Source organism: Desmodus rotundus, chromosome 11 (assembly GCF_022682495.2).
Source record: "Desmodus rotundus isolate HL8 chromosome 11, HLdesRot8A.1, whole genome shotgun sequence".
NCBI lineage: Eukaryota > Metazoa > Chordata > Mammalia > Chiroptera > Phyllostomidae > Desmodus > Desmodus rotundus.
In genome coordinates, this window is record NC_071397.1 from 97,331,919 (window position 1) to 97,359,884 (window position 27,966).

Below are 27,966 nucleotides of genomic sequence, written 5' to 3' on the forward strand. Positions count from 1 at the left end.
ATGAGTTGGTTCCAGCTTGTGTTTGTGTTTTCGTGCTTCTGTAAAAGAGGACCACCCGTTCAGGGTGCAGCTGTTCTAGCACCTACAAAATCAGAGGTGTTGAAACTCTGACACCTTCTTTGCTACTTTGTAGCACACATAATAAGTCTGGGTCTATAAGTACTAATATAACTGCTAACTGTTTTTACTAGTGATGAGTCTTAGGGCCCCACCTCATTCTGCCCAGGGGAGGGAGGTGGGCTCAGGGTCCCAGGAGGCCCATCGGGAGACACAGGACACTGGTAACTTACAGAACTACCCCCTTGCTTTTCTCAGAGGTGACAACGGACATGCAGTCACTCAGCTTTGGGAGACAACTATAAACCACTGTCAGCGCTCAAATTCACATGCATTAAGTTTTAAAATAATCATAGGGACTATAAATCTGTGCTTTAAGTAGTAGCAGTCATACGAGGCTAACTGGCCTGAATTTTGTATAAGAATCAAAATATCTCATTATGAAAGTTTGCGAGATTCAAGTCAATATTCATTGTATCTTTATCACTTAAACCTGGTAGTAAGTAAACCTGGTGGAAAATAACATCCCCACTTTCCTCCTCCCCTAAAAAGCAAGGGACCAACACCTTAGCAGCAGGCTGGGGCTGGGTCTCTGCTAAGGATCCATGTCTAGGGCCACTGTCCCCACCAGCCACACGGTCAGCTTTGGGGCCATTCATTCAGTGCGAGTCGGCATCTCCAGAAGAGATTTGTTTTTAAAGCCCTGGGAAGAAAACTTAGCAAATCTCTTTCCTTCTACAAACTTACTTTGAAAAGGACGTGTGCTCTTTTTATTGTAGTGTTCAGTGTTCTTTTCCTGGTAGCACTGAGAGAATCTGTTTAGCTCTTGTACCCTCACCCCAAAAACTCATTGTAGGAAAGAAATGACTGCCTTGTGGAGATTGCATTGCGATTTTCCAAGAGCGCACTGCTAAATCTCCAAGTTCCATTATGTAGTGGGTACCTTTTGCCTGCCTTTCCTTTCAGGAGAAAATTGAAGCATGGAGATATTGAAGTGATTTCTGGATTCCACAGAGAAAGAAACGATCTGAAATAGAATCCAAGATTTCTGGGTCACATTAATGAACAGACCTAGTTTACTCCCAGCTTCTCACTCTGGTGTTGCATAATGATACTTGCCTATAAGGAGCCATGAGCTTACACTTAGTCATCTTCCGAGAAAGGCAGCATCAAGGTGGGCTGCCCTCATGGGCAGCAGGTGAGCTCATCCTCCCTGCAGTGGAGAGCCCTGGTTCTTGAGCTGTCGAAAGAGTGAGCATGTGGCTCCCAGTCTGTTACCCAGGTGCCACCAAGGAGCAGGTCCGCAGATTTGTTTCTCTGCATATCTTAGAAACAGTTGAAGACAAACCATCCACGTGAACAATGGACTCATTGCCTAAATATACTTAAAGCTTCTGTTAGAATGATGCTTCCAACACAGAAGCTGCAGCAGCATGGAGCAGCAGGACCCCAGCAGGAAGCTGCGTGTCAGATAAGGGAGGGAAATAGTTACACCTCATCCCTTGTGCTTTCCTTGTCCGGGGTTCCCTGCTCTTGTTCTGCGCAGGCCCTTTCTGAGCCCATTTTCAGTGCATGTGCAACTGTAGCTCTCTCGCCCCTCAAAAAGATGAGGGGCAGGTGGGGGCCTCAGATGATACAGGCTGGCATGTGGCAGTTTCTCAAACTGCTAATCAAGTTGTCTCAGTTACACCAGCCACCTCTCCCCACCTTCAACCATTATGGGGTGTGGGGACCTTCAGCTCACTGTTCCCACCCTTCTCCAAAAAGCAGAAACATAGGGTGGTCCTGACAACGCTTCTCACTGCATGCAGGGAACCTAGGTTTCACCGCGTCTTTCAGGTTGGCCTCCAGCTCCTTTAAACGTCCGTTGTTTCTCCTTTCCCGTGAGTTCTCTGCATTTCTGCCACCCCAGGTACCTACCACCTTGCAGGTCTGTATGCACCACCTATCATATCAAATCCCACACTTTAACCCTGTCGTGGTCCCTGTTATCAAAGGGGAACTCTTTGAACCCCTGCTCTTACCCAGCTGGCGGGACAGAAACCTGGGCTCCACCACCACTCTATTTCCTCTGTCCCTGGTCTGTCCCTGGTCTGTCCCTGGTGAATGGGCAAGCAGCCAGGACACCACAGTACTTGAAACGCTAATGCATAAGGTTGTCCTGGAAGGAAGAGTGGCTTCCAGTCGGTCATTTATTCCTGCTCCTGAGCCCTACCCCAGGCCCTCGGAGCCCCACTCAACCCACTTCCCACCAGAATCTGCTCTGACATGACTGTAAGAGGCTCTTCGGTCCCGAGATTCTGAGCCATGAAAAATTCTTTTGTTTCTAATCCTGAGAGGAAACAGCCCTCTGCCAGGAAGAGACCACCTCCATCCATTCCATTTGAACGGCCACCCCAGCTGACACACCAAATGCTTCCTTTGATGGCCTAGGATCCCAGTCCTTCCACTCCTGTCGGCCGCACCCCAGTGGATCTCCCCCTGGCTGCCACGGCTTCTCTCCCACGGGGTGAGCTGACACACTTTCTCTTCTCCAGCACCCACACCTCCAATGAGTGCTGAACTCCTGGGAGGCTGAGGCAGAGTGAGTGTGACAGACTTTTAAGGGGATCAGCCAAGTTTCTCCACAAACACTCCCAGCAAACCCTTAGACCAGACCGCACCAGCCACTGGGGAAGGTTGTGTTCCAAGGACCACTGCTTGTTGGCCCATGAGCTCACACGTGGCCAGGGCAGGGAGGGCTGACTTGCCTTCCCAGCCCCGCCCCCACCGCCCCCAGCAACCCCTCCCTTCCAGGTAGTGACAGCCACACGGGTGCTGGCGCCAACCCAGCATCTCCTTTCTTAATGTCGTTTTCACCACGTGGGTCTTAAGATGCTGCCTGAAAAGCATGGTTTTTCCATGCAGAATAAAGGACTGGTAAACTTGGGTTTGAAAATAGTAATTTTTATAAACCAGCCAGAGATGAGTGCATTTGTATCAAGAGACTTTAACCGGGAGCCTGGTACTATTTTTTTCCCCTCAGTGTGCCAGAGAGACAGCTAAAAATTTAACTAGCTAAAGTCATCTAAGTGGTGCAGTACAAGGCTGCATGGGTTATGTGTAGTATCCCCCCAAAAAATTGGTAAAAATGACCCCCAACAACCCAACCCCGTAATAAAAGCAAGTTCAGCAACCCCATGGGAAAGTGCCTCTCATGATGTCGAAAGTCCGTCCTCACAGGCCCTTCGTGGGACGGTCTGGCCCCGTTTTAGAGGTGGGCAAATGTGAGGGAGAAAGCCCCATATGGCAGTGCCCTGGGCCAGGCAGTGTGAAAGGAGCCAGGAGCACGTCCCAGGGCCACCAAACCACAGCTCCTCTTTGAAAGGGGCTGCTGTGGAGCCTCATAAATGACAGAACAAGCACTGTCCCCCGGGAGTGGGAGCCAGCGTCTCATTGTAGAAGCTCTGTCCAGGGGAACAACTGCCCAGCAGTGCCCAGGGCCAGACCGCAGAGCTGGCCTGGACATGAGCGCTCAGCCTTTCTCCTTGAAGGCAGCTAGCTCCCCAGGAGGGACACCTTGCTCCAAAGCCAAAGCCATGACCTGAACATCTCGGAAGAGAACAGATACAGTTGAGTCAAAATCCAGAGAAGAGAAGCTGCTCTCTGGGACCACTGACAGTTCACTGGAGAGCCTGAGCTGCCAGCCAGCAGACCCGCCCGGGGCCGGGGGATTAGGAGATCACTGACGGAGTAGTTGGAAGGGGCTCTGGTCAAAGAGAAGAAGTACAGAGGACAGTATCCCCAGTTTTCCACATCAACCACCTCCCTAAGGGAAGGAAAGAGTCCTACCTTCCAACCTCCCTCAGGGGCAGGGCAGAGAGCTGCGTGAGATAAAAGAGAGAGGCCTGGCCCGACTGCCCTGCCCAGAGGTCTGCTTCAGGCTGCTCCATGCTCTGCAGAGTTCCAGGCCTCCTTCCCTTGGCCCAGGCCCGTGCCCCAACTCCTCAGCCCCTGCTCAGACCTAGCGCCTGGCCATACCTGGTGCCTCTACTGGGAGGCGCTCTGTCCGTCCATCGCTGGAACCCAAGGATGCAGGTTGCAGTGATGGGATAAGTTGGCAGGTTTTGGGCATGCACGCCCAGGCATTTTTCTTAGAAGCAGTTTAGATTTTATTAAAAACTTCTCAAGTACCTCCCTTAACAAACATCATGCTAAATGCAGTTAACCTGCCTCTGCGCATTGGAGGACGGGGTTCTGACTGGGACCGGACTCGCACGGAAAGCCCTGGGGAAAGGCTGGGCCGCTCTTCGGACGAGTCATGACAGTACCACACTAACGATATGAAAGGGGTTCTAGGCCAGTGAGAAGGCCTGTGGGATGAGGCCCGGGCCAGGGGATTGTGGAGAGGAGGAACCGGGGCTGTGCAAAGACCCCTGCTTGGAAAGCCGGGAGATCAGGAGAGCTTATCCTGCATCTGTCACCAAAATTGCGGGACCTTCGTAGGCCACTCAACTCGGGGCTTCCGTTTGCTCAACTGAAAAGTGAAGAGGTTGCACTAAGTGTTTCCCAAAGGCATACTCCATACTTCCTGGCAATTGTGCACACTGATTAAAGTTAAAACGGGTTTACTGTGGGATTTTCCAGAAGCTTCAGTGTGCTGATGTGTTGTGCATGATGCCTACTAAGGGGAAGAAATTGAAAACCTAAAGCGGGTCTATTTCCTCCCTCTTCTGCCGCGATAGAAAAGGTTGTCTGCTTTGCTTTGCTTGAGTAGACAAGAGGCCCTCGCTGGAGTCTGAAGGGTGTGTTGAGAGCAAAGGTGGAAAGCTGTATTGTTTCTACACTGTACTGCTCACAGAGCAGAGCTGACCGAAGCAGGATTGAGCTGTTGGCCATTGCAGCCAACCAAGATGCAAACGTTTAGCTCGTTCAATTCCCGCTCATGCAAATGCAGTCTTGCCTGAGGCAGGTGAGGTCGAGGGCAGACTCGGTCTGGCCTAGCTCATCTTCTGTGCCTGATTAACACGTTGTGATTCCTGCCTCCCTCTATCTGGGGGCCCTGGGCATCATCTTTTCCTCAATGTAGAGAAGAGAACCAGCGAGGGCCAATGAAGCATTCAGCCAAGTGAAGCCAGTGGGCGACACCAGGGCCACACTGAGGTCTGCGTGCTCAACTGGGAGTTCACATCTGGGAATGTGGTCTTGAAGAGAACTCCCCCTGGCTGGGTAGGTGCTTGGCAAAGTCAATGTCTCTTCTGAACTCTTGCAAAAGCCTTGTCATTTCAGTTGCCAAAAATAAAGAGCCCAGGGCTAAGAATGTTCATCTGGCCTGAAAGTCAGATAACAAATCATGCCCTCTGGGAGCTCCTGAAAGCTGGCAGCCACCTGGGGACACCCAAATGCAGGAGAACATCTGCTGCCCACCTGGGGATGCCTAAATGGAAGGGGAACTGGGCCTCACTGTGTTTCCTGGGGCGGTTTCCAAGCCTCTCAGACACCTCCCTGGGAGATGCTCAGTGCTGGTGGCCCTGAAAGGCACCACTAGAACGATGCTAAGTTGTGCCCGTTCCAGCGGGACAACCCAGGGGTCAGGGTTGCCTCAGGATGATCCAGAGGTGCCTTTTGCTCTCTTTTGTGGCAATAAATGGAGACCAACCAGACAGACAAGAAAAGGCTATTTAATTCAGAGGTTGCTGTAACAGGAGAGTTCCCCCACCATCACTTGGGTTTGGCAGAGACTCAAAGGCAGGAGGAGGAGGGGGCGAGCTTCTCAGTGGGGGACACGGAGGGCCCAGCTGCACCCTGACAGGCTGTGGGCTGGGAAGCTGGAGGCGGCTGATTAGAGGTCGGGCAGCCCTGGGATCAATTAGGAGTGTAGGTGTGGCTTTCTTCGGTTGGTTCTAAGTTGGAAGTGGGACAGAAACCAGGGAAGCTGTCAGTTTTTAATCAAATCCAGCCATTTGAGGCCGATTGTTACAGAGGGTATTGTTTGACTTCCTGGATTGTCGAAAGAGATGGCAGTCCGACCTCCGGTAAGTCTGACTTAGGCTGGTGTCCCGGGCCGGTGACAGCAGACTGTAGGTCAGACTTGTCACATGTGGTCTGGCCGTTGTTCTCCTGTATTTTCGGTCTCTCAGTTTAAATAAGCCAATGTCCAACTTTCCTGAATTCTATCATCATGAGAATGAAACTGACCTACCCCCGCGAATAAATGCATAAAAATATCTTACAATTGCACAATTACACCTTTAAATGCACAAGAAGAAACCAGTGCTCCCCAGAACACGTGCCTCCTGCCCCAGTTTCTACCTTGACTTTGCAAACTCAGAAAGGGCATCTGAACCACGCACGCTCCGAAACCATCGCACGGGGAGAAGGCTCCAGGAGCCCCTGGAAGTGATGTGAGGGAGATAGTCAGGAAATTCTCTGCAGATCATGTTCACGTTACAATAGCATTTTACCACAAGCCTCATTTTCATTTCATTGCCTTCGTTTGCCCCTAAGGAACACAGAAACAGTCCCTGCAGCTCATGGTGTGTCCTTGAAAGCTTCACATTTTCTGTGGCAGGATGGGCACAACACCTCTCTTCACTGACAGAGGTTGGTGCAGGGAAACGTGCTCGCCCCTAACAGGGCTGTTCAGTTAGTTACCAAGTTGCGGGCTTTTGAAATGTTTAAATAAGAATTCTCCCACCTCTAAATAATACCACCACCCAGGGGAGGAACATAGACTTAGTCCCACGGGGGGCCGGAGGGCTGGGGGCCCCCACGTCTGACAGAGCTGAGCAGCACAAGCTGTCAGAAGTTCTTGGAGCACCTGTTTCGCCACCGCTTCAGTCACCAGACCTGCGAGAACCTGCGAGGCCAGCTCCCTGCAGAAGGTGGGAAGGAGAAAATGCAAATGGCAACTTCACCCCAGTTCTGACTCCTCTGCACTCCCACGGGTGGGTGGAGGGACATAACTCATCCTGTGTGGGCCCCACCGCCCCATACACGTGATTATCCCACCTCTGCCCACGCAGCGCTCTCTGGTGTGGGCACCGTTTCCTCCCTGCCCTGGTCCTGGAAACTACACTTTCAGCGAAGGGTGGAATGCAGTAGCATGCTGATAATGTTTAACAACCAGCTCTCCGGGAACGAACCAAACCCCAAGTGCATAACTGCAGACATAAGCATTATAAATTGTAATGGCACGAAGCATGTGTAGCACACAATGTCAAATAAAATATACAATACTGTTTATTACGACAGAGTGTTTTGTTGGTTTTTGCCCCAGCGCATGTATCCATGGCCAACCAGTGGCTGCAGTTGACAAGCGGGTGTAGTTCCTACATAAACATTGGCTGAACTTTACATTTGTGAGCAAAACCAAAGTAAAACAATCAAGACGTGTTCAGTGAAACGTCAGAACTCTACCCGCACGTTAATGACGTGAGTGATTTCTTCACTACATTGGATCATAGTTCTCAAATACAAGGAGAAAATTTCCTTATATTTTCCGTGCTTTTCACGATGTCATGGTGTACGTTTCCATCGACGCTGCATTGCTAACATTGCCTCCATCACTTTCTTGTCTAGGGTCTAGACGTGAACCAAGGGACAAAGCTAAACCAGCCCCCAGTTGAGAGCTTCTGCTGATTTCCACCGTGTGAATATTCCCGCTAGCGCCAATTTCAAGCAACCAACATAATGCCACTGAATGAGGAATTGGAAAGACATTCTCAGTAAGTAGCAATTTAATGTTTAATAATGACTGTGTTTGACAATCAGCTCTCAGGATTTCTGAAAAGTTAACCACTGGCTGTCATGAGCCCACACGCTGACCAGCACATCCCTGGCTGTGGCCGTGGGTGGGTGGGTGTTTCAGAGCCAGAAGAGCCCAGGCTCAGGCTGCACGCAGGGCGGGGAGGGATTTTAATGTAGGAAGGCCAAGTGCTTCACCCGAGCCACTTGGCTACTGGGCTCAGCGTATAGATTTTGTTGTCATTTTCCCATTAATTCAGCAAATTCTTAAGGACTGCCTACTACATGCCAATCACTTAGATCAGCAATTTTCAACCTTTTCCATCTCGTGGCACACATGAAACTAATTACCAAAATTCTGCGGCACACCAAAAAATATGGTTTTAGCCAATCTGACAAAAAAATAGATGTCATTTTGATTCATTCGCACTGGATGGCTATTGTTGTGTTGGCTGTTGCCATCTTTTTTTATTAGACAATCTATGGGAGAAGAGGGAGGTCAGAGCCCCTGACTAAAGAGTAAGGTGCTGTGTGTTTTAAAAATTCTTGTGGCAAACTGGTTGAAACTCACTGAGTTAGATGCTTGTAGAGACAGGTAACCCCATGGTGCATAATAGAGACCCCACCCTGCCTCACGGACCACAAGTTCCCAGCCAATTCTCTTACCTGCCAGACTCTGCTGGATGCCCCTCTCCCAGGTCAGCTCATCCTCCCCATGCAACGCCGCCGTGTGTTGCAGAGCCCAGCAGAAGGGCTCCCAGTTGTGCCAGACCCCTGACCCCTTCCTCTCCACTTTCCACAGTGATCCACCACCAAGTCCTGCCCATTTCGCCCCTTCCTGGAGCCCTCAGTGCCTCCGCAGCTCTCCCCGACTCCAGCCTTGGCCCTGCGCCAGCCCCATCACCTCTCTCCTAGGCTCCTTCAGTGGCCTCCTGACCAGTTTGTCAGCTCCCACCTCCCCCAGACCACTCTTCACTCAGCAGCCAGAGGGGTGTTGAGCAACTTAAAGCCTTGTTTTTACATCATTCTCAGCTGAAACCCCTTTCATGGTGGCCAAGCATGATAAGGAGGCATGGCCTCCAGATCCAGCCCGAGGGCATGTGTCACTCACTAGCTGGGTGTCGGGGGCAAGATCATGTAGCAGCTCTGTATGTGGCCCCCACCAGCGGGTGAGGATAACCCACTGCCCACGGAGTAGGAGGGTCTGGAGGACTGTGTGGGTCAGCGCACGTGAGGTGCTCAGCACAGTGTGTCACCATCCATGTCCTCGTTGTCACGTGAAGGCCAGCCTCCCCCCCACCGCCCACTCCTGCCCACTCACGCAGCCGCTGCTCTGTGCTCCAGACCTGGTCCCTCTGCACTGGGCTCCCCGCACACTGGCCCTTGCCTGGGCTCGTCCCGCTGCCCACCCTGCTCCACCTTGAACCCAGCTCATCCCTCAGAGCTTCTTCAAGGCCACGTCCACAGCAAAGCCTTCCCTTGCCCTCGTCTACACCAGGTCTGTCATGTTCCTTTAGAGCGAGTGTCCCCGTGGTACTCACACATTCATTAGGATGGACGTACGACAGTGCATGTCCCACCTGCAGCATGAGCTCCCCAAGAGCATCCCGTGCCTGGCGCATGCCTGGAACGGGGTAGGCGTCAGCGTCCACCCTGTAACTCCAGTTTCCCGAAACTGCCAAGGGCCCTGCCCAGCCTCTGCCAAGTGCTCAGCATGGCAGGAAAAGAACAGGAGACTCTCAAGACTTTGGGGCTGGCCGACATGTCCTACCTGCAGGGTTTGCTAGCTGTTGAGCAGGCTGGGCTCCCCGAGGCCATTCCTAAGGATCCCAGCTGGGTAGCGAGCTCTCTCAAACACTCCCTAAGCAACCACCGGACACAGGACATCCCAGCAGAGGCTTCACACACCTTGACTCTGTCCTGCAGGAAAAGATTGAACCGGGGAGGGAGTCAGCTTCCCAAAGGTGGACCTGAGATTGAGCACCCTCCACTTGCAGGTGCCTGCCATAGTAGCCTCGATGTATTTGTTTATGTGTTCTAAGTCCTTATGTATTAGAGAAACACACCAAAGAATTGGAGGGAAGTGGTATATCTGAGATTTGCTTTACAATGCTGCAAGAGCAAAAATGGTGGTGGGAGGGGGAGTACATGAAACGAGAATGGCGAAGTGTTTATAACTGAAGCTGGGTGGAAGAGGGTGGGGATGTGGACAGGCCGTGGGTGAAGGGCTTCATTTTACCAGATGCTATGTCTGAGCATGGGTGAGAATTTCCATAGCATATGTTTTAAATGGCCTCAAAATATATAAAGCAGAAACCGGTAGAACTACAGGAATTCACTGACACGTCTGCCACTGTGGCAGGAGCTCACAACACGTGCCTTTCAATTTTAGATGGACTAACGGTCAGAAGCTTGATGTCGTGGACATAAACAGACAACTAGAGAACGAAAAAACTTAAGAAACACACCCGAAACACGTATAAAAAAGGGTCATATGCTAGGCCACGAAACGGAAGTTCAAGAATCTGTATCACTTAGACGGTATTCTTGTAACTGTGCAATTAAGGTAGGAATCAATATTGAGAAACGTAAAACTGTCTAAACACTTGAAATATTGAAATGAATTCTAAATAGCCCACAGAGCAGAGAAGAGCTGCATGATAATGAATGAAAACTTGTGAAACGCCATGGAAACAGCACTTGGAGGTAAATTTATAGCCTTAAATTAGTTAGCAAAGTACACATCTTCAGAGTTGGGAAAAGTAGCAGAATTTTTTCTGAAAAAGAAAGAAACACATAAAGATAAGAACAATCTCATATCACCAGGATGTAGCCACTTAAGCGAACCCTTTTTTGGGTTCACTCAGGAAAACTTAAGCAGACCAGTCTAATGTTTAAGATTGCCTTCACGGTCCCATTTATTATTTCATCTACTTGAATTTTCCTTGGTTTGGCAGTTTTCACAGTGTTCTTAGTTACAAACAAAAGGAGGAATAAGTTAAATTAACCTAAGGTTTTATAGAGATAACACAAGTTACCCTTTTTTTTTTTTTTTGGTGGCTCGAGTCATCTCATTTGGGCACAGTTCTTTATAATTAAAAATAATATTTATTATGGCATAACCATAATGCAAATGAAATGTGCAGAAAAGAAAAAGTAATTAGAGTATACTGTATGGCTCGGCTGTGTGTAACATTTACACAGTCGTGTTGTGTGTGTGTGTGTGTGTGTGTGTGTGTGTGTGTGTGTGTGGTAGTTTATCTAGCGCATCTCTTTGTGGGGAAAGGGGTAACAAAGTAGACCAGTAACCCACAGTGCTGGAGCCAGAAGACCTGCATTGTCCTCGAGGGGCTACGGTAGTTTAAGGGGGTGGGGGAAGCCTAGGCTGGAGAGGTAGGAAAGGCTTCCCAGAGGATGTTTAAGTGTTCTGTGGTACCACTGATGTTGGTTAATAGTTCTCCTATGATAAGCTCTCTGTAGCCAATTATGAAACATTTGAAATATGGCACCTTCTGGTCTCACTGTCTCTGTTTCATTATAGAAAACAAGTCAGCAGGTGGGTTTGTGAAGGAGCTTCTCTTAGGGTCCCCCTCTCTGCACTGTATTTTGAGGATAGCCAGTTCCAAGCCCCACTCTTTGACCTCCTGGGAGGATTAAATATGAAGGATCATGTTAGTGAGTGAAGGGTAAAACCTCACTGTGCACCGTGCAGGGAGATCAGACGTTGTGGGAATGTTTGCAAGGCCTGACAGAAGAGCTTGGCCAGCAGACAAAAGCTGGCTCTAAGATGAAAAGGGAGGGAGGAACTAAAATATGACCATGAAAATGAGGAGCAAGGAAGAGCAGGTGAAATTAGAGTGCAGGTAAAACTCGCAGACAATGTGGGAAATCGGACAATATCTAAACCTGAGTGACCCCAGCTCACCTGGGGACCTTGGAAACGTTCAGGTTCCTGGGGGCTATATTATGTAATTTACATTCCACAGGGTAAGTTGGGCCCCCAAAATGTGTATTTGTAAAAGGTTCCTGCTGCGCATATGAGATCAGTATTGCGTGGAAGCCTGACCTGGATTCAGGTGGAAATGCACCAACGTCACCTGGAACAGTGGTTTCTCCACTTACTGGAGAAAATCACAGAGGAGAGGACATCACCTTTGACCTCATCCATGAAAAATGTGCAGACTTGTGAGTTTATTTTACACATTGATGCTGACTTTGTAGAGGATGACAGTGCCCAGATTGTGGGGTTATTTTGGTGGCTGTGGGACGTGTGGAAGAGACATCTCATTTGGGCACATTCTTTTATCGTAAAAAATACTTATTATGACATAACGGCAATGGGATTGATTTGGTGTTTTCGCATTAGGCCAAGTGGAATCCAAGAAGGCGGCTGCAAGTACTCTGGGTGCTGTCCGTGGTGCTGAAAGCAGGAGCCGGCTCCGGCCTTGACCTTCCCAGTAAGGAATGGCGCTCCGTCGGTCCCTCACCCCGTTTCTTCTCTTCCCCAGCACTAGCGAGTGCGGCTCTTTATATTTTTGTCCTGGCGGCAGATAGTCTTGTGTTGGGGTCACCCACCCCCTCCTTCTCCTACTCCCTGGGCGGCGGGGCTGGGACCTCATCCCACCCCAAGCCCGTGGGCTCCTGCTCCCTGAGCACGGCGCCCCACCTTCCTCCGTGCCCCTTCCCCACCTCTCCCGCCACCCGCTCCTCCTCCTCGGCCCCACCCAGCGCTCTGGCAGCCCCCATCCCCATCCGCAGAGCTGGAAAGCGAGAGGGGGTGCAGGAAGCGACACAAAGGGCGGAGCGGAGCGGCGGGAGGAGGGGTCGCTAGGCGGGCGTGGGCGGGCGGCACGGCATGGACTCCGAGTTCCCTGCCCTGGAGCCCCCGCTCTGCAGCGAGCTCAAGCACCTGTGCAAGCGGCTGCAGGAGGCGTACCGCGAGCTGACGGAGGACCTCACGCCGCTCCGCGATGACCACTGCTACTGCAGGTGGGGCGGTGTGGGCCTGCGGCTGTGGCGGGCCTGCGGGGCGGGCGGGCGCGTAGCGCTGGGGCTTTGGCTGAGCTCCGGCCCGGCGCGGCCCCCCGGAAGGGAAGGAGGTGGCAGCGGCAGGCCCACGGAGTGTGGCTGCGTGGCGCCTGCACCTGGGGGGTCTAAGGTGGATCGGGGGTGCGTGTGGGTGAGGAGCTGTCTCCATTCCCTAGAAACCTGCGCCGGGATTCCCGTATCCACGGAAAGGAGCTCGCTGGGCTGTCTCCCCACTTCCCTCGCCCTTTTCTTCCCATCTTCCTTCCCCTCCCCCTCCGCCGCCTCCTGCTGAGGCCTCACTGGGTCCGGGTTTGGCGCCATGATCACGCCCCGTCTGTCGGTATAACTCCCTTCAAGGAGGGCCTTGGCCTCTCCTCCGTGGTCCTCAGCCCCTGGGCTTCGGTGGAAACTCGAGGCGGCTGCTGGGGATGGGGCGCAGATGGCCTCCGGGCTGCGCAGCGCCTCCGTGCAGAGGCTCTGGGAGGCCATGCATCAGGGCCCACAGGAGCTGTTGCGTGGGGCTTGTCCGTGTCCATCTCTGTGCCCCTCTCCTGTATCCAAGGTGGCAGCTGCAGACTGACAGACATTAGCGCAGGGCCCTGCTCCTTCCTCCCCAGCTCGCTGTTCTCAGGGATCTGCTGCCAATAGCTGGACTTAGCAGATGAGCCCAGTGTGCGGGAAGGACCCTGCCAGGAGCTGGGAACTGAGGTCTGGATCGATTGCATTGCCAACCACCTCTGAGACTCTGAGGTCCCCGGCTAGCTCTGCTCTCCAACCTCCCTCATACTGACGTGGGAAGCTGAAAGTAAAGGCTTTCTGAGACTTGGGATTCTGGTCACGGTTTGCTCACTCTGCACTTGGGGATGGCAAGTGTATCGTGCATGGCAGGGAGAACAAGTATCTCCCTCCCCCTTCCCCATGTATCACATCTTTTCAGAGCTCTGTGGCATCGCTGGGCTCACCTACACTTGATTGCTGAACACTATATAGGCCACAGTTATTAAGGGATTCTGTAAAAAAATGTAACTCCAAGATCATATGGTGTAGCTTTTGGATGTGCCTCAAAGTCTGTCTGTTGCAGCCTCCTGGGGTGGGCAGTATAAAAAAACCCAGCAACCCATACATTGTTTCAAATCTTCTCCTTTTTAAAATTGTTATTACATTTTTTAAATTCATTTTGAAGATTCTGTTTATTTCTAGACAGAGGGGACGGGAGGGAGAAAGAGAAAGGGCAACATCAATGTGTGGTTGCCTCTCGGGTGACCCCCACTGGGTCACAACCCAGGCAAATGCCCTGACTGGGAATAGAACCAGTGACCTTTTGCTTTTGGGGATGATGCACAACCAGTTGAGCCGCACCTGTCAGGGCTCAAATCCTATTTTTGATATGTTCCAATCTCCTTTCCCACTAATTTCCCCCACTCTACTTTTCCCTGCATTTTAGTTTCTTGGGAACATGTCTTTGGCAAACGAGTTGGTAAACAGTGAAGTGGCCAAATGCAGGCAGCAGAGAAGAGCTCCGCGTCACGCCATTGGTTAATCCACAATCTGACCGCCCTTGTCACTCGCCTGTTTACTCCGCAAATGGTTATTGAGCACGCCCATGGTTCTGCTGTTGTTCTAGAAGGTGGGGTTGCTGTAGCAAGTGAGTCTGAGCGGCCCCTGCTGGCTGCCGTGAGGCTTGTGGGTGACAAGCGAGTGGTCACACATTGCTATGAGTGCCAGGAAGACAACGAGCCCAGTGATGTGATAACGGGTGCTGGGGCTTCTGCTGTTGAGAGGGTGGCATTTGAGTGAGAACTGAGTAATGAATTGCTCCCTAGACCATGAGCTGGGAGAGGAAAGTCCCAGAAGAAGAAGGACAAGTGCAAGATCCCCGGGCCCATACAAACGTGGTATGTTCAAGGAATAGCCTGAGACCAGCATGTCTGGAGACTAGTGGTCAGAAACTGAAGGGCCAGGTCACAAAGGGCCTTGAAGGCCAGACTGAGGGTGATTAGGGTTCCACTGTGATGCCAATGGAGGGTTTCGGTGGAGGACGTGACAGGAGCTGTCTGCTGCCTGTCCCACAGTGAGCACTTGAGTCTTTGCTCCAGGAGCCACTTCATTATTTAAGGTGGCTCCTGAGGACCAACCTGCCATGGTTGGGAGGGGACAGCAATGAGAGCTGCGCCCTGCTGTGGGGACACATCCACAGCAGGATGCTCTGCAGTGCCGTGTGTCTGCGCTGAGGCTGAATCACAGCCCCTTTCACGGTGGGGAGAGGCCCCAGGTCCCTGAACCATCTTCCACTGCGCCCCTGAGTGCGCCTGTCAATCAACGGCTGTACCTGCACAAAACTCAGGGAAACACTCTGGGTTTCTCAGTTGGGAAGCTGAGAGCTATGGCTCCTGCAGCTGTCTGGCTGGAAGACAAGCTTGCTACTATCATTTTTGCTCCTACTCTTCTCACCCCCTGCATTTCCGCCTTAGTAATTTATGACTAAAACTCACCAGCCGTTTTTCCTGGAGGGCTGGGGACTCCCTTCACGTAGCAGGCAGTTTCCTCCTAACGGGGCACAGCAAAGAGACAGCTGCTAATGCTCTGTTTCCAAAAGATGGCTGCCCCACCACTTCGGGCGCCCCCCCCACACACTAGCTGGCATGGCTCTCTGCATATCAGTTACGTCATTTGTCATGCTGGAAAAGTGGCAGCTGTGTGATCAAAGGACTCACAGTCACTTTCACAAGACGAGAGATGACAGTTGTACCGCCGCTGGGGAGAGGGGGGCCAGCCCGGGGCAGGTGAAAGAGTGGTGGGACGAGTGGCCGAAATCCCAGCTTCCAGTCCCAACTCTGCATTTTGCTGACTCCCTGGCCTGGGGGAAATCACTGAATTTCACTGGTGGTTAATTTTCCACATTGGAAAAGTGAAGCAAGGATGTTGTGAAGCTCAAGTGCTTTCTGAAGACAACACTAAAGATGCTTCTAGATGCAGATACAGAAGAGCCAAAGCAACCAGCCAAAACAGCAAGGCAATGGACTGAGCCAGAGGGTTAGATGGTATTAAGTTATTTCTTAAAAAAAAAAAAAAGATTTTATTTATCTATTTTTAGACAGAGGGGAAGGGAGGGATGGAAACATCAATGTGTGGTTGCCTTTCATGCACCACCCCCACACCAGGGACCTGGCCCACAAACCAGGCACACACCCCGACTGGGAATCAAACTGGCAACCCTTTGGTTCACAGGCCGGCACTCAATCCACTGAGCCACACCAGCCAGGGCCGTATGTTTTTTCTGTCTCAACAGAAAGCAGAAAAGAAAACTCGCTCCTGTGTCTCATCAATGACATGAGGGCCCTCGCATTTTCTTGAGCATGTACTGGCAAGGGAGCAGGGTCAGCCTCAGCAAACCAGAGCGCCCGGGGCTGGAGGGCCAGTCTCCCGTGGGGAAGGGTGGCAGAAGGCCAGACCACACCAGGGCTCTGTTAGGAATAGATGTGGGGGATGGGCCAGGTAGGCGACAGACTCCACCCAGGGCACAAACGGGGGAGAGCTACAGAAACGCAAGGTACAGAAGATACTGTATTCCGTCGTGTATACATTGTGCACTCATGTTTTTGACCCAATTATTTAGGGAAAAAGTCTTTCATTTTAATTTTTTAATTCAATTATTGATTGATATTTAGATACTTGGTTTTTGTATTACAAAGGAATTTTAGCGTTTATTTGTTTTAACACATTATGGTACAAGAAATTTTGTATAACAAATAATTAACAAAGCAGAAGAACAGATACAAGGTACAAGAAATTTTTTAAAGAATTAGAAACACTTATATAGATACAGAATTAGTACTACCCATGTATAATGGGCATCCTTATTTTCCCCTCAAAAATTTGGGCAAAGAAGTGTGCACTACACGGCAAAATGCGCCCCTGGAGAGCTGAGTGCTCGATGGCTTTGGGGCGGCCATCTCGCTGACCCCGCCTGCTTCTTGTGTGACGACTTCACGTCTGTGAAATACACCAGCGATGAGCGACAAAGTTGGGCTTGCTCTTCCTCGGCCAGTGAAGGGATGCCCCAGGGGGTCCTCACCCAAGAGGCTTCCGGAAGCCACGTTTCCTCCCCTTGGTGAATTCCGCAGGCCCAGGGGCTGGCCCTCTGTCTCACCAGCCTATTTCGGACAGAACCTGCTGTCAAGGAAAGGTGGCTGTGAACCGAGCCCAGGGCTACTGCGCATAGTCAGATGCCAGCTGGTGCAACTGGCCTAGGCAGACCCATGAGAACGCAGGTGATAGGGCCGGGTGTCAGGGCCCGGGGATCAGTTAAATTGGGGATTCTAAACGCTGGCCCTGTCTCACAGTTACCCTGGGGAGCTTCTAAAAATACAAATGCCTGGGCCCTCCCCTGAGGATTTTGATTTCATTAGCCCAGACAGAGAGCCCAGGAGGGATGAGCGGAATGTTAGGAGTGTGGGGCGGAGCAAGCCCAGTGCACCCACATCTCTGGGCACAGGAATAGTGGGGTTGTTCGTCCGGGCTCCCTCTTGCACTCACAAGACTCAGTGGCCACTGTCATGGTCGCGTGGCCGATTCTCCGTGCTTCCAGGCTCCCCGGGCTCCGCTTTGGATGAGTACGTCAGGTCTGGTTGCAGGCAGGCTAACAGGCCTGCACATTTCTACGCTACCCATCCGTTCCGGGTTCAGTGTTCGGGTTGCAGCGGGCCTGCCTTCCTCCTTGTTTGCAAGTTTGTGGAAACAACTCGTTGTAACTGTGGAGTTCTGACATCTCTCTCTGTCTTTTGTTTCTTTTTTGATTGGAAGGATGATAAGTATCTCTGATGAGACTGTGATTTTAGAACCAGCTTCTCTATCTCCATCACGTCAAGGGTAGACAAAGAAGCCCGTTGAACTTACGTGCCCGGGAACTGAGAGTCAGCCACAGCCCTGCAGGCTCGTGCTGTTGCTTTCTATTTGGGACCAGACGGAGGCTTCAAGGGGGCCAGGTGGCTCAGGTGTCCCCACTTGTCCTCGTGTCTCAAGTCTTTCCCTCAACCCTGACGTCTTCCCATCCACTCACGACCCTGTCCAGATAAAATTCCCTCAGCTCGGCCTCCTTGGGGAGCAACCACACTATCCGCAGCCAGCAACCTACATTGGTCTGGCCCCGCCCCTGCCCCCCCAACTTGCTGTCCCACAAAGGGGTTAAAGGTGGTCTCTGCATGTTTGTTGGCTTCCTATTGATTGTTTCTGCACTTGTTCCACAGAAGCGGCCTAACTCACTCCCACCAGTGACTCACTCAAATTCTTACACACCCAGTTGCTTCACGTGCAGCCTGCATAAGCATAGTTTTTAGCCACTTAGAGGTTGCATACCTGTGAAGCTGCACCCAACGTCTGCCAGATGTGACAGAGCTGGTGGCTTTCCCAGACCCCGGCTGCTGCAACCCCAGGGAGATCCACGACACTGTCTTCCACCTTGCGGCTCAGTGACTGGACACACCACTCACATCTGTGATGCCCCTCTCCCCTGGGAGCTCCCGTGCCCCATTCCCCTTCTGGGTGGTGGCCCTGGCCATGGTGTCAGGAGGGCCTCCTGCTGAGAGGGGCCTCCCCGCTGTGCACCTGTCCAAGTGCCACCCGCAGAGGCCGTTGCACAATGCCACCACCTGGTGGTCCCTTCTCTTCCTTGGCCCCCTTGGAACCTCGAACTCACCAGCAGGTCTGCGGCTGCCCTTGCCCATGTGGCTGGTGACCTCTGGTGTCAAACAGAGCGGTCCCTTTCAGGCCCTTGCACTGTGCAGTCCTCAAGGATATGGCCAGAACTGGGACTCGGTTTGGTCCCTGCAGGGGCTGCAGTGATCCCTTCTCTCCTGTGCTCCTACCTCCTTGTCCTCTCCATGCTCTCGAAGCTTCTCCAGCAGGCTCTTCCCATTTATTGTTTGGACTTTTGGACACCACTCTGTCCCATTCAGGCCTTCACACCCTGCAGTCCTCAAGGAGTGCATTGCCTGGAGGTGGCACTGAATGTACGTCACCCTGCGAACCCCCAGTTAGGGCATCTGGACCTGCTCCAGGTCATTCTGTGACCTCTGAGAACTCCTGTTCTTTGTCTTGGCCTTGAGACAGTGTTTTGAAGCCAGGTCAGACTCAGGGACATTTGGGGACATTTCTAAATCCGCTATATGGTCCAGAAAATAGAATACTCAGGTGAGATTCAACATTTAAATCCAAGTCCAGGGCCAGTCTTAGAGCCTCTCAACCGGAGAGGCCACCGGGAGAGGAAGCCTGTGGCGTCTGCTCTCACGGTGGGTCTCACTCTGAGTCGGGAGGACGGTGGGCCCGTGGCCGGGGTCGGGCGACGGAGCCTCTGACACCCTTGCCTGGCCTGGAAGGACGGGAATGTTCTGTTTCTTGGGGACCAGGACCTGGGTTGGGAAGGGAAGTGTGTGTTGGCTCAAAAGAGCAGACCGCTTTGTCCGGGTCTGAGGTGTGCCCCCCAGTTTCCAGTGTTCACATTTCTGCAGTGGGGACGTCCGCTTTGTTTCTCTTCCCCTGGCCTCAGGCTGCCACCGGCATGTTCCAGGGGTGTCACAGTGACTTACGGAGTGTCTAAAGGAGGGGTTTCGGAGGGATCTGTTGCTATTAGGAGCCCCCACTGCTGGCTGAGGAAGGAGGCTAATTCGACCACAGACCCCGGCCCACTGCGCCCCCCCTCCTCCCCGCAACTGCTGGCTGGGACCAGAATCCTACCAGACATGTAGGTCAGACTTTGACCTGTGGGTGGCAGATGGCAAGGCAGAGCCAACAGAGTGGCTCCAAACAGAATAACTTCTGTCCCTGTCTCTGGAGCGACCCTGCAAGACGGAGCAAGCAGCTGAGTTGGGCTGAAGCTGGGCAGCTTGCCCTCCCTCACATTCACTCTCCGAGCCCCCGCCACACACCCTTGTCCCCTGTCCCTGGGGATCATACCTGCCCCCCACCAGGCTGACACGGAAATGTTCGCCTCAGTTCGGTCTTTGAGGGAACCAACTGGAGATGTTCTTTACATGTTAAGACAACTTCACCCTCTAAGTCACAGAATAAAATGTGGACTGCCAATAAGGTGACAATGTGTCCTGGTGCGCTGGGACCGAGGGGTCCTAGGACGTGGGACTTCCCTCATGAAACCAAGAACCACTCAGGAAAACCAGACCAGTGGTCGCCCTCGCCGAGGGCAGGAGCACGCTCAGCTTCCCCCTCCAACTGACAGTCTCACGGCCCCCACGTCCCTTTCCTTTCCTTCCATGGGAAGGTATCCCCCATTCCCTAGATGATTAGGAAATACACTGGGTCCTATTTCCGGTCCTCCAACAAGTCCAGTTGTCATTGGTGCAATACACGCATCAGGCATCTTTCTGTACCAGGCTGGAGGCCAGGCCCAGGAAAGCAGAGGAGGCATAAAGGCTGGCACGGGGATGGTGATGGGATGGTACCATTCACATACTGGGAATGAAAGAAAAGACCTTTCCCTCTAAAAAACGGGGACTGAGACGTAAAGACTCCCAGACTGCCCAGGGCAGAGCAGGTGGAGGGGAGCGGTGAGCCAGACAGCGTCCCTGTGAGCGGGAGCCTGTGCAGCCATGAGGAAGGGCTGGGCTGGCCAAGGTAGCCTGGGGTGGGCATGGCCGCGCTGTCCTGGGCTGCTCACCAGCTTTCATTACTGCAGGTACCGAAACCGACAGGTACGGAGCGGGAGGGGCGTTTGTGTCAGTGGTCGCTGAGAGGGTGGAATGAGATTTGTATGTAAACTTTAAGTGACTTGAAGTTCTGTGCATAGTTACCTTGTTTTTGGAGATGAAGGAAACAGGAAGCAAACATGTAGCAAGACTGATAGCTGGTCTCCAAAGATGGTACCCCAATGAGCTGCTCCCCCACAGCGTTCATGCCGGTGTTGTCCCTTGCCCTCGGATCTGGGCTGGCTCTGTCTTTCTACCAAAAGAACGTGGTGGCAGCGATGCTGAGTGATGCCTGAGGCTGGGTCACAAGCAGCCCCTCAGCTTCTGCTTTGGGGTCTTAGAGCATCCATTCTAGGAGAAACCAGCCCTGCATTTGAGATCTGACTTCCCCAAGACCTAGGAGGAAGCCAGGGCTAAGCCTGTGGAGGAGCCACATTCAGGGAGGCAGCCTGGGAGCAGCCCCGCTCTGCAGCCACCCCAGCTCAGGCTGTGGGCACGTGAGCTCTCAGAGGACAGTGTCCCCAAGACACCACCTCACCGAATTCTCAAGGCCAACCCCACCCCCAGCAGGAACCACCGCGCTGAGCTCTATCACCATGTGGAAACACAAGCCACCACAGTAGGTGCCATTCATTTACAATGCCCTGATGACCCTCCCCACCTCCTGGCTTTCACAAGCTTGTGTGGTCTTCACCCCTTGGCTGTCAGGTAGACCTGTGGCTTGCTTGTAGAGAGAGGAACAGAGGTCACTTGTGAGATGAGGTGATTTCCGTCTTTCCCTCACTCTCTCTGGCTCCGCTCACTTCCTCACTCTGATGCAGCAAAGCCACCATGTCGTGAGCTGCCTTGTGGGCGGCCTGCGTGGCAAGGAGCTGAGAGCAGCCTCTGCCCAACACTGGGTCCTGCCACCTGTGTGACTGTGGTGGCTAAATCTTTGAGAGAGCCCGAGCCAAGGGACCCTGTTAGGCTGCACCTGGACTCCCGCCGGATGGAAATTGGGAGAAATGTTGTTTCAAGCCACAAAGTTCCGGGGTAATTTATTATGAAGCAATAGATAACTAATGCAGCTACTACATGTTAAGGAAGTTTATTAGGCAGCAATAAATAAGGGGAACAAGTACAATGATAAGAAAGCAAAGCCCTGGCTGGCGTGGCTCAGTGGGTTGAGCACCAACCTGAAAACGGACAAGTTGCTGGTTTGATTCCCGGTCAGCAGGGTCCCTGGTTGGGGGCGTGTGAGAGAAAACCAATCCATGTTTCTCGCTCACATCAATGTTTCTCTCCTCCTTCTCCCTCCCTTCCGCTCTCTCTAAATAATAAGTAAAATCTTTTATAAAATTTTAAAACTTTTCATATTAAGTTATAGATGCTCTTTCCAGAAAAATGCAGGCACCACAGTATTGCAGACAACCGCAGGGTATTCGTGGATTCCATTCTTACGCCCCATTACAACGTCCTGGAAGCCTGGGAGTGGGTGAGTTATTTATTGTGTGTGTGTCTCCCGCCCCACTACAGACAGGGAGTCAGGGTCCAGTCATTCCTTCACTCATTCGCGAACCTTTGAGCCCTGGCTCAGGGCCAGCCTCTGTGCTCTCGAGGAGAGGGGCAGGGATACTTACCCCCTCCCCCTCTGCCCAGCCCCCGGCCTCGCGGCACCGCCACCCCAACCTCGTACACCCAGCTCGTTGCTATGGCCCCGGCCCCTGCCCGCCCGCCGGCTGGTCGGCGGCAGGCCCCTCCCTCGGCCCCGCCCCCGCCGCTCCGGCCGCTTCCGCACACGTGACCGCACGCGCATCGCTCTGACGAGCTCACGGTGCCGGCTGTCCCGGGCCGCTGTCGCTCCCGCTGCGCGTGTGGCTGCCGCCGCCGTGTGCCGCGCAGGGTCGGCTCGGGCGCGGGCGCGCGCTTGGCGCGGGCCCCGGAGTGCTGCGATGGAACCGTAAGTGCGAACCCGGGAAGATGGGAGGCGCGAGGCGAAGCGTTCCCCGGGGGCCCGGGCCCGGATTTGGGGCTCCGGCGTCTCGCTCCCGGGAACTCTGCCGCGGGGCTCTCCGCTCCCGTGGGGCCCCGGGAGCAGGCGCTGGCGGCTTCGTGGGGTGGGATGGGGGGTCCCGGCTAAGGGCCGCCCGGCCCGGGGGGCCGTGGAGACTGGGTGCGGGTTCCGGGAGCGGCCTCGGCTAGAGCGCGCCCAGGAGGCCCCTCGGGATGCTCTGCAGAACCGGTGACCCCGTCCTGCGCCCGGGCAGCCCGTTCCTGGGACCCCTCGGCCGACCCCGGCCCAGCCCGCTCTGCAAAGGCGGCGCCTCCGCATGGGTCGGCGGCCGTTCGTCGCTTCCCTGTAGGAAGGGCCCGCGCCGGGGGAAGCGCCGTGCTTGCCGGCGGCCTCCGGATGGTCGGGAGCCTGCCGCCGCGCCTTCGGATCTTTGGGAGACCGAGTCTTAGAAGTCCACGGTTCAGGACTTTTATTGAGGAAAAACCTGTCCGGGGCCCCGGAGACGCAGTCCCTAAAGCGTGCTTTAGACGCGGCAGTCCCGGGGTGTCCTCAGGGAGGCAGCCAGAAAAGGAGGAGAATTCAAAAGAAGTTTAGCGCCTGAGTCTAGCGGGGCGTCCCGGAGAAGGACCGCGGCGGGGACGGCTTTGCGGGGCGGGTGCCCACCGTGCGGGGCGGCCTCGAGACAGAGCTCCGTGTTTCTCTGCTCCCGGGGTGCTGCGGCCCCAGCGTTTGCGGTGACCTCTGTTGATCACTCTGCGAACACAGGGAAGAGCTAGGCTGTGGCCCAAACGCAAACCCAGGTGATGGGAGGCAGGTTTTTCTTCTGGCTTCCTCGGAAGCTTCTGACCTTCGCACCACACAGGAAACCAGACTCCACAGGTGCTCCAGGTCTTTGAATTGAGCCCCAGGTGGAGGCGGTTCCGCACTGCTGCCTGGCACCAGTTCAGGGAGCGCTGTTCCTTCCTGGGTGCCCAGCGCCACGTGGGCTGCTGCTGGAAGGGTGCCTTCTGCCCTTGTGCGGGGTCGTGACCCTGTAGTGGAGTGACAGCCAGCTGGTTGGGAGGTTCTGTCGCAGGAATCTCCCTGGGTCCACCCTGCAGCCCTTGCCTGTTGCGGAGTGGTTTTAACCCTTTTCATAGGACGCAGAGAGGCAGAGGGGTTGATGAGGTGTGGGTGGCGGCCAGGACCGCAGTCGAGGTCTCCTGCTGGAGTCCGGTGCTGTCCGTTCGGTGACTGAGTGGCCGCCTGTCCCCTGTGGGGTGGGGGCAGCACGGATGCTCCTGCAGATGGTGCAACAGGCGCTGTGGAGCCAGGAAGGGGCCGAGTGGTGGACATGGCTGTCTGGAGGTCAGTCAGCCAGCCAGCCACCCAGCCACCGTCGCCCAGTCTTCAGAATGGCACCGACCTGGCAGTGGGGAAAGGTCTTGGGCAGCAAATAGAAATCGGAGGAGAAAACCAGCCTGAACGTCCGAAGGGTGCACGGGACTGCGTGCCCAGTGGGGTCAAAGTGCTCTAGACGTTGTCAGATGTGACTGAGAGTCCAGCGCTGAGAATGGGGACAGGCTACAGGAGCAGGAAGAGAAGCAGGAGGAAGAATGGGCTGGGGAGGATGGAAGAGAACGGAGGTGGGGGCCACAGTCAGCCCTGGACTCCCTGCTCCCCTCGGCCAGCCTACTCTGTTTAAAAGGACAGGAGAGAGGGCTGTCCAAGTGCATTGGAATAAAGCGTTTCCAGTGCTGAAAGCTTTACCCTCACGTGCCCTGCAGGCTCCATTCCTTTTCTGATAATGCCAGGGAAGTGAGAGTTGCTGGGAGTTCAGGGGGAGGGATGCAGTCTCAGCCGGGTGTTTCAGGACTTCCTGTTGAGCCACGGTGGCACGGAGTGGAGTTGGGGCTTCCCAGGGCCATTGGCTGCTTTGCTCCAACTGTAGCATTTCTCTGCAAACTTGACAGGGTTGGCGTTTTGTGTGTGTGTTGCTCGGTCTTTACAACCCATCTTTAAAGAGTGTGTTTTCCGAGTCTCTCTCATCCTGGGGCATTTAAGTGAAGATGTGTGTTAACTAGACTCCCTCCTGGTGGCACAGACCAATGGCCACCGTGGAGCCCTGCGGTGGCTTCTGTGTCCCAGGCTCATCTCGGTGCTGGAGGGAACTCCAGGCCTGGGTCAGTGTCCTGGCCCTGCCACCACAGAGTTATTTGGGGTGTTTCCCTTAGAATAGTTTGTTTTTGTTTTTATTTTTGTTTTTTCTGAACCAAAATGATCTCTAGAACTAATAAGAGATAACAGAGTGTTGACTTTGTACCAGGTGCTGTTACAAGTGCTTCATATCCATCGTTTCATGGGATCCTCCCAGCCCCCCTCCCCTTGAAGAAGTTTTTTCTTATGTCTGTTTGGCAGATGGGAGAATGAGGTATGGGAAGGCGAATGAGTTTCTCTGGCTCATGCCAGTAAGGTGCAGAGCCGAGGCTGAGGCCAGGCAGTCAGCTCCAGAGCCCGCACTGGGCGTGTGTTCTCCTGCCACTCAGTCCCAGTGGTGGTGACTGAGCAGGGGCCTTCACGTAGCAACTCGTTTATTTGTCACGTGATCCTAGGAGGGGGTCCCTCAGCTTCCTGAATTTTGCAGTTTGGGAACCTGAGGTCCCAAGAGTGTGTAAGGGCCCTCGCCCCAGGTGACACTGCTGGTCAGTTGCGAAGGGGCCTTGCAGCCCAGGCCCTTGGCTTCCAGCTCCCAGGCTCTTAACCACTGGACTGCACTGCCTCGTGGCCCTGTGCTGGCCAGTGTGCGGCCTGCTTGCCTGTTCTGCTTGCCCTGGGCAGGTTACTGGTCACCTAACCAGCATGCTCCCGGGAGTGAGTCACTGGGCTTGCAGCCTAGCAGGGCGCCACATGAATCCATGGCTTGTTATTAAAACACCTTCAGAGCTTGTTGGGCTTTCGCTGTCTGCCTAGTGGCCTTTCTGAATAGCTGCAGATAAATTATTCGTAATATATTCAGGTTGGTTGACTGAAATTTCAGAGTTCTTATTCTGTTCCTCCCCTCAGAGTTTATTCTGGAAACCCAGCCCATGATAGGTTTAAAAAGGAAAGCCTTTGGTGAGGGGGCCAAGGAGCGAGCGTGAGGGAGCGGTGGGCCACCTTTCTGCCCCTGCCCTTGTGGGATCAAGCCCCACCTGTACCTCCTGCTGGCTGGGGCCTCAGTGGGAGACACCCACCCTGGAGCCTCTGATTTCCTGTATGTAAAATGGGCTGACAATACCTGCTTCCTGGGGAAGCGCCTGGCTGGCACCAGGGAGGGGCGTGGGGAATGCCAGCTGCTCCTGCCCTTCCCTCTGCTTGGTTGGGTTCTGAACTAGAGACGGGAGAGTGGATCTTCAGGGATATTGGTCGGATGAAAACAGACTTCTTAAAAAAGACAAAGTGGGGGGAGGGGAAGAGCACTACTACTACCACCATTAGCAACGATCATGCGCGAGTTCCACGCCTACTGCGCTGTTCTGAGTGCGTCACTGTTGCACTTGTGCCTCCCAGCCGCCCTGTGGGTGTTCTGATCGTCTCTTACTGACACAGGGTGACCACACGGATGCCCATGCTCACCTGCCTAGGAAGTGGGGGGACCAGGATTGGAGCCCAGGCTGACTGGCACCTGACTGGCACTTTGGACCACAGGAGAAGGGATTATTTTTAGATAGATTACAAGAAAAATAAAATCTTCACTAAAATGAGAGGGGACTGGCAGTGAAAGTCCCTTTCCACGGCCCGAGTCTAGTATTTAATTCTTGAGGGGAACTCTGGCTGTGAGTTGGAACAGGTGGCAGAATTTGTGACCATGAGTTGTCAGTCCTGACCACCTACTGTGCCGTGACTTCGTGGGACGGGATAGACAGTGCTGGTGAAGCCCTCGGCCTCCCTGCGCAGCTTCCTCCTGCCCTGCCGCGTCTGGCCATCCCCGGGGTTCTGTAAAAAGCAGGGCTGTTGGTTCCGGCTGTCCCTCCCATTTCCCCAGGTCATTGAAGGGCCGCGCGTGCAGGGCTTTTCCTGCAGTTCCTGTTCACCCCAGTGTCTGTTTGCGGCCACCCTGCCCCAGGCCCTGGAAGAGGCTCACTCAGCACTCGCCTCCCCACTCTCCTTTCTAGTGCTGTGTTAGTGCCTCTTAGGGGCCCACGTTGGGGGAGAAGTGCCTAGTGGGAACCGACAGGTTGTCTCTAGCGGGTCTGGAGCATTGAGCCACCCTGGTGGGCTCCCTGGCTCTCCCGCTGCAGGAGTGGGAGGGAGGCCCGTGTGACCGAGGGTGCGCGGCCTGCGGGACCACTGTGCTGGCAGATGGCACCTGCCTGGGGCTGCTGTGGCCCATGTGAGGCATCGAGGGCAAGGGCCAGCACCGTGAAAACATTAAAAGACATCTTTGGGAGAAGACGGTTAAATTTTGTGATTTGGTGGTTGATAACTTCTCATAGCAGGGAAGATAACGTGTAGGAAACCAGAGTAAAAGCAGGGACGAGTGTGTGGGTAGGAAAGGAGTCAGTTGTCATTGAACGAACACCTGCCGTTCATAAGGTGCAGCACTGAGCCCTGAGAAGCCAGGGAGCTCCACGACCGGGAGGCCTGAAAGCATGTGAACAATTGTCACCCACGATGACACCAGCAGTGGATGAGTCCCTCCTGTCCTGCAGGCAGGGAGACCATTGCTGTGGCAGTGGCTGGGAGGCTGGAGTGGAGTGGGCTGGGAAGGGTAGGTGCAAGGGCCAGAGGGAGGGGGGCGGGGAGGAAAGGATGAGTGACATGTGGTGGAAGGAGGAAGGGCACCGCCTAGTGACAGGGGTGGGTGGGGACTGTCTCATGTGCTGACAGGGCAGCTCCTGCGCCTGTGCACTTGGCATCCTGAGTTCATTTCACTTTCACTTAGTGTGTGGGTGTGCACATCGACGGGGGGCCTTTAGTCCTGATTGAATGTGTCATGAAGAGCGTCAGGGTATCCAGAAACTGAGCAGGGCACATCCAGGGTTGATTCGGTGCCGCCATGTCCCTGGTGCCCTGGGTGGTTTCCGTCATGCGGCTCTCCATCCCGGGCCTGTTGGCCGTGTCCACCCTCTTACATGCGCTGTGGCTGCAGCCCCTTGGGCAGCGCCTATGGACACAGTTGTGTGCATTGGAGCCGGGGGAGGGTTGGTTCCCTGTCATCCATCCCTGCGTTAGGTGGGGAAACCTTGTCGTGCAGTGCCTGGTAGATTTCCCGCAGGCCCTGCACCGTAGTGGGGAAGGAGGCTGGGCAGGCGCGGGTCTGGCATTTTTGGCCTCTGTTACAGGAGGCTGGTCTTGCTGGCAGGGGACCAGGTAGGAGTGGGTCAGATAGTGGCCCTGGACACACAGCAGGTGGAGGTGCTTCTGTGTTGCCCCAAGAACAGCCCTTCATCCCCCGTGGCTCCTGTTCCTTCTCTAGAGTGAAGTAGGTATGATAGTGGGCAAGTT

At 53.9% G+C, this 27,966-nt stretch overlaps 1 protein-coding gene across 3 annotated transcripts in view; it reads left to right on the forward strand.

Annotated features, from left to right (window-relative positions):
- Window positions 1–12,633: 12,633 nt before the first annotated feature.
- The window catches only part of TMEM181 (transmembrane protein 181), a 56,209-nt gene continuing 40,876 nt past the window's right edge, over window positions 12,634–27,966 (forward strand). For 2 of the 3 annotated variants that reach the window (XM_053913863.1, XM_071219657.1), the window contains exon 1: window positions 22,295–22,446. In XM_053913863.1, coding sequence (XP_053769838.1) covers window positions 22,439–22,446 — 8 coding nt within the window. In that variant the 5' untranslated portion in view covers window positions 22,295–22,438. Of the gene's footprint in view, window positions 12,772–22,294; window positions 22,447–27,966 lie in introns of those variants that run through there. The other variant, XM_024552002.4, reaches the window with a different exon arrangement.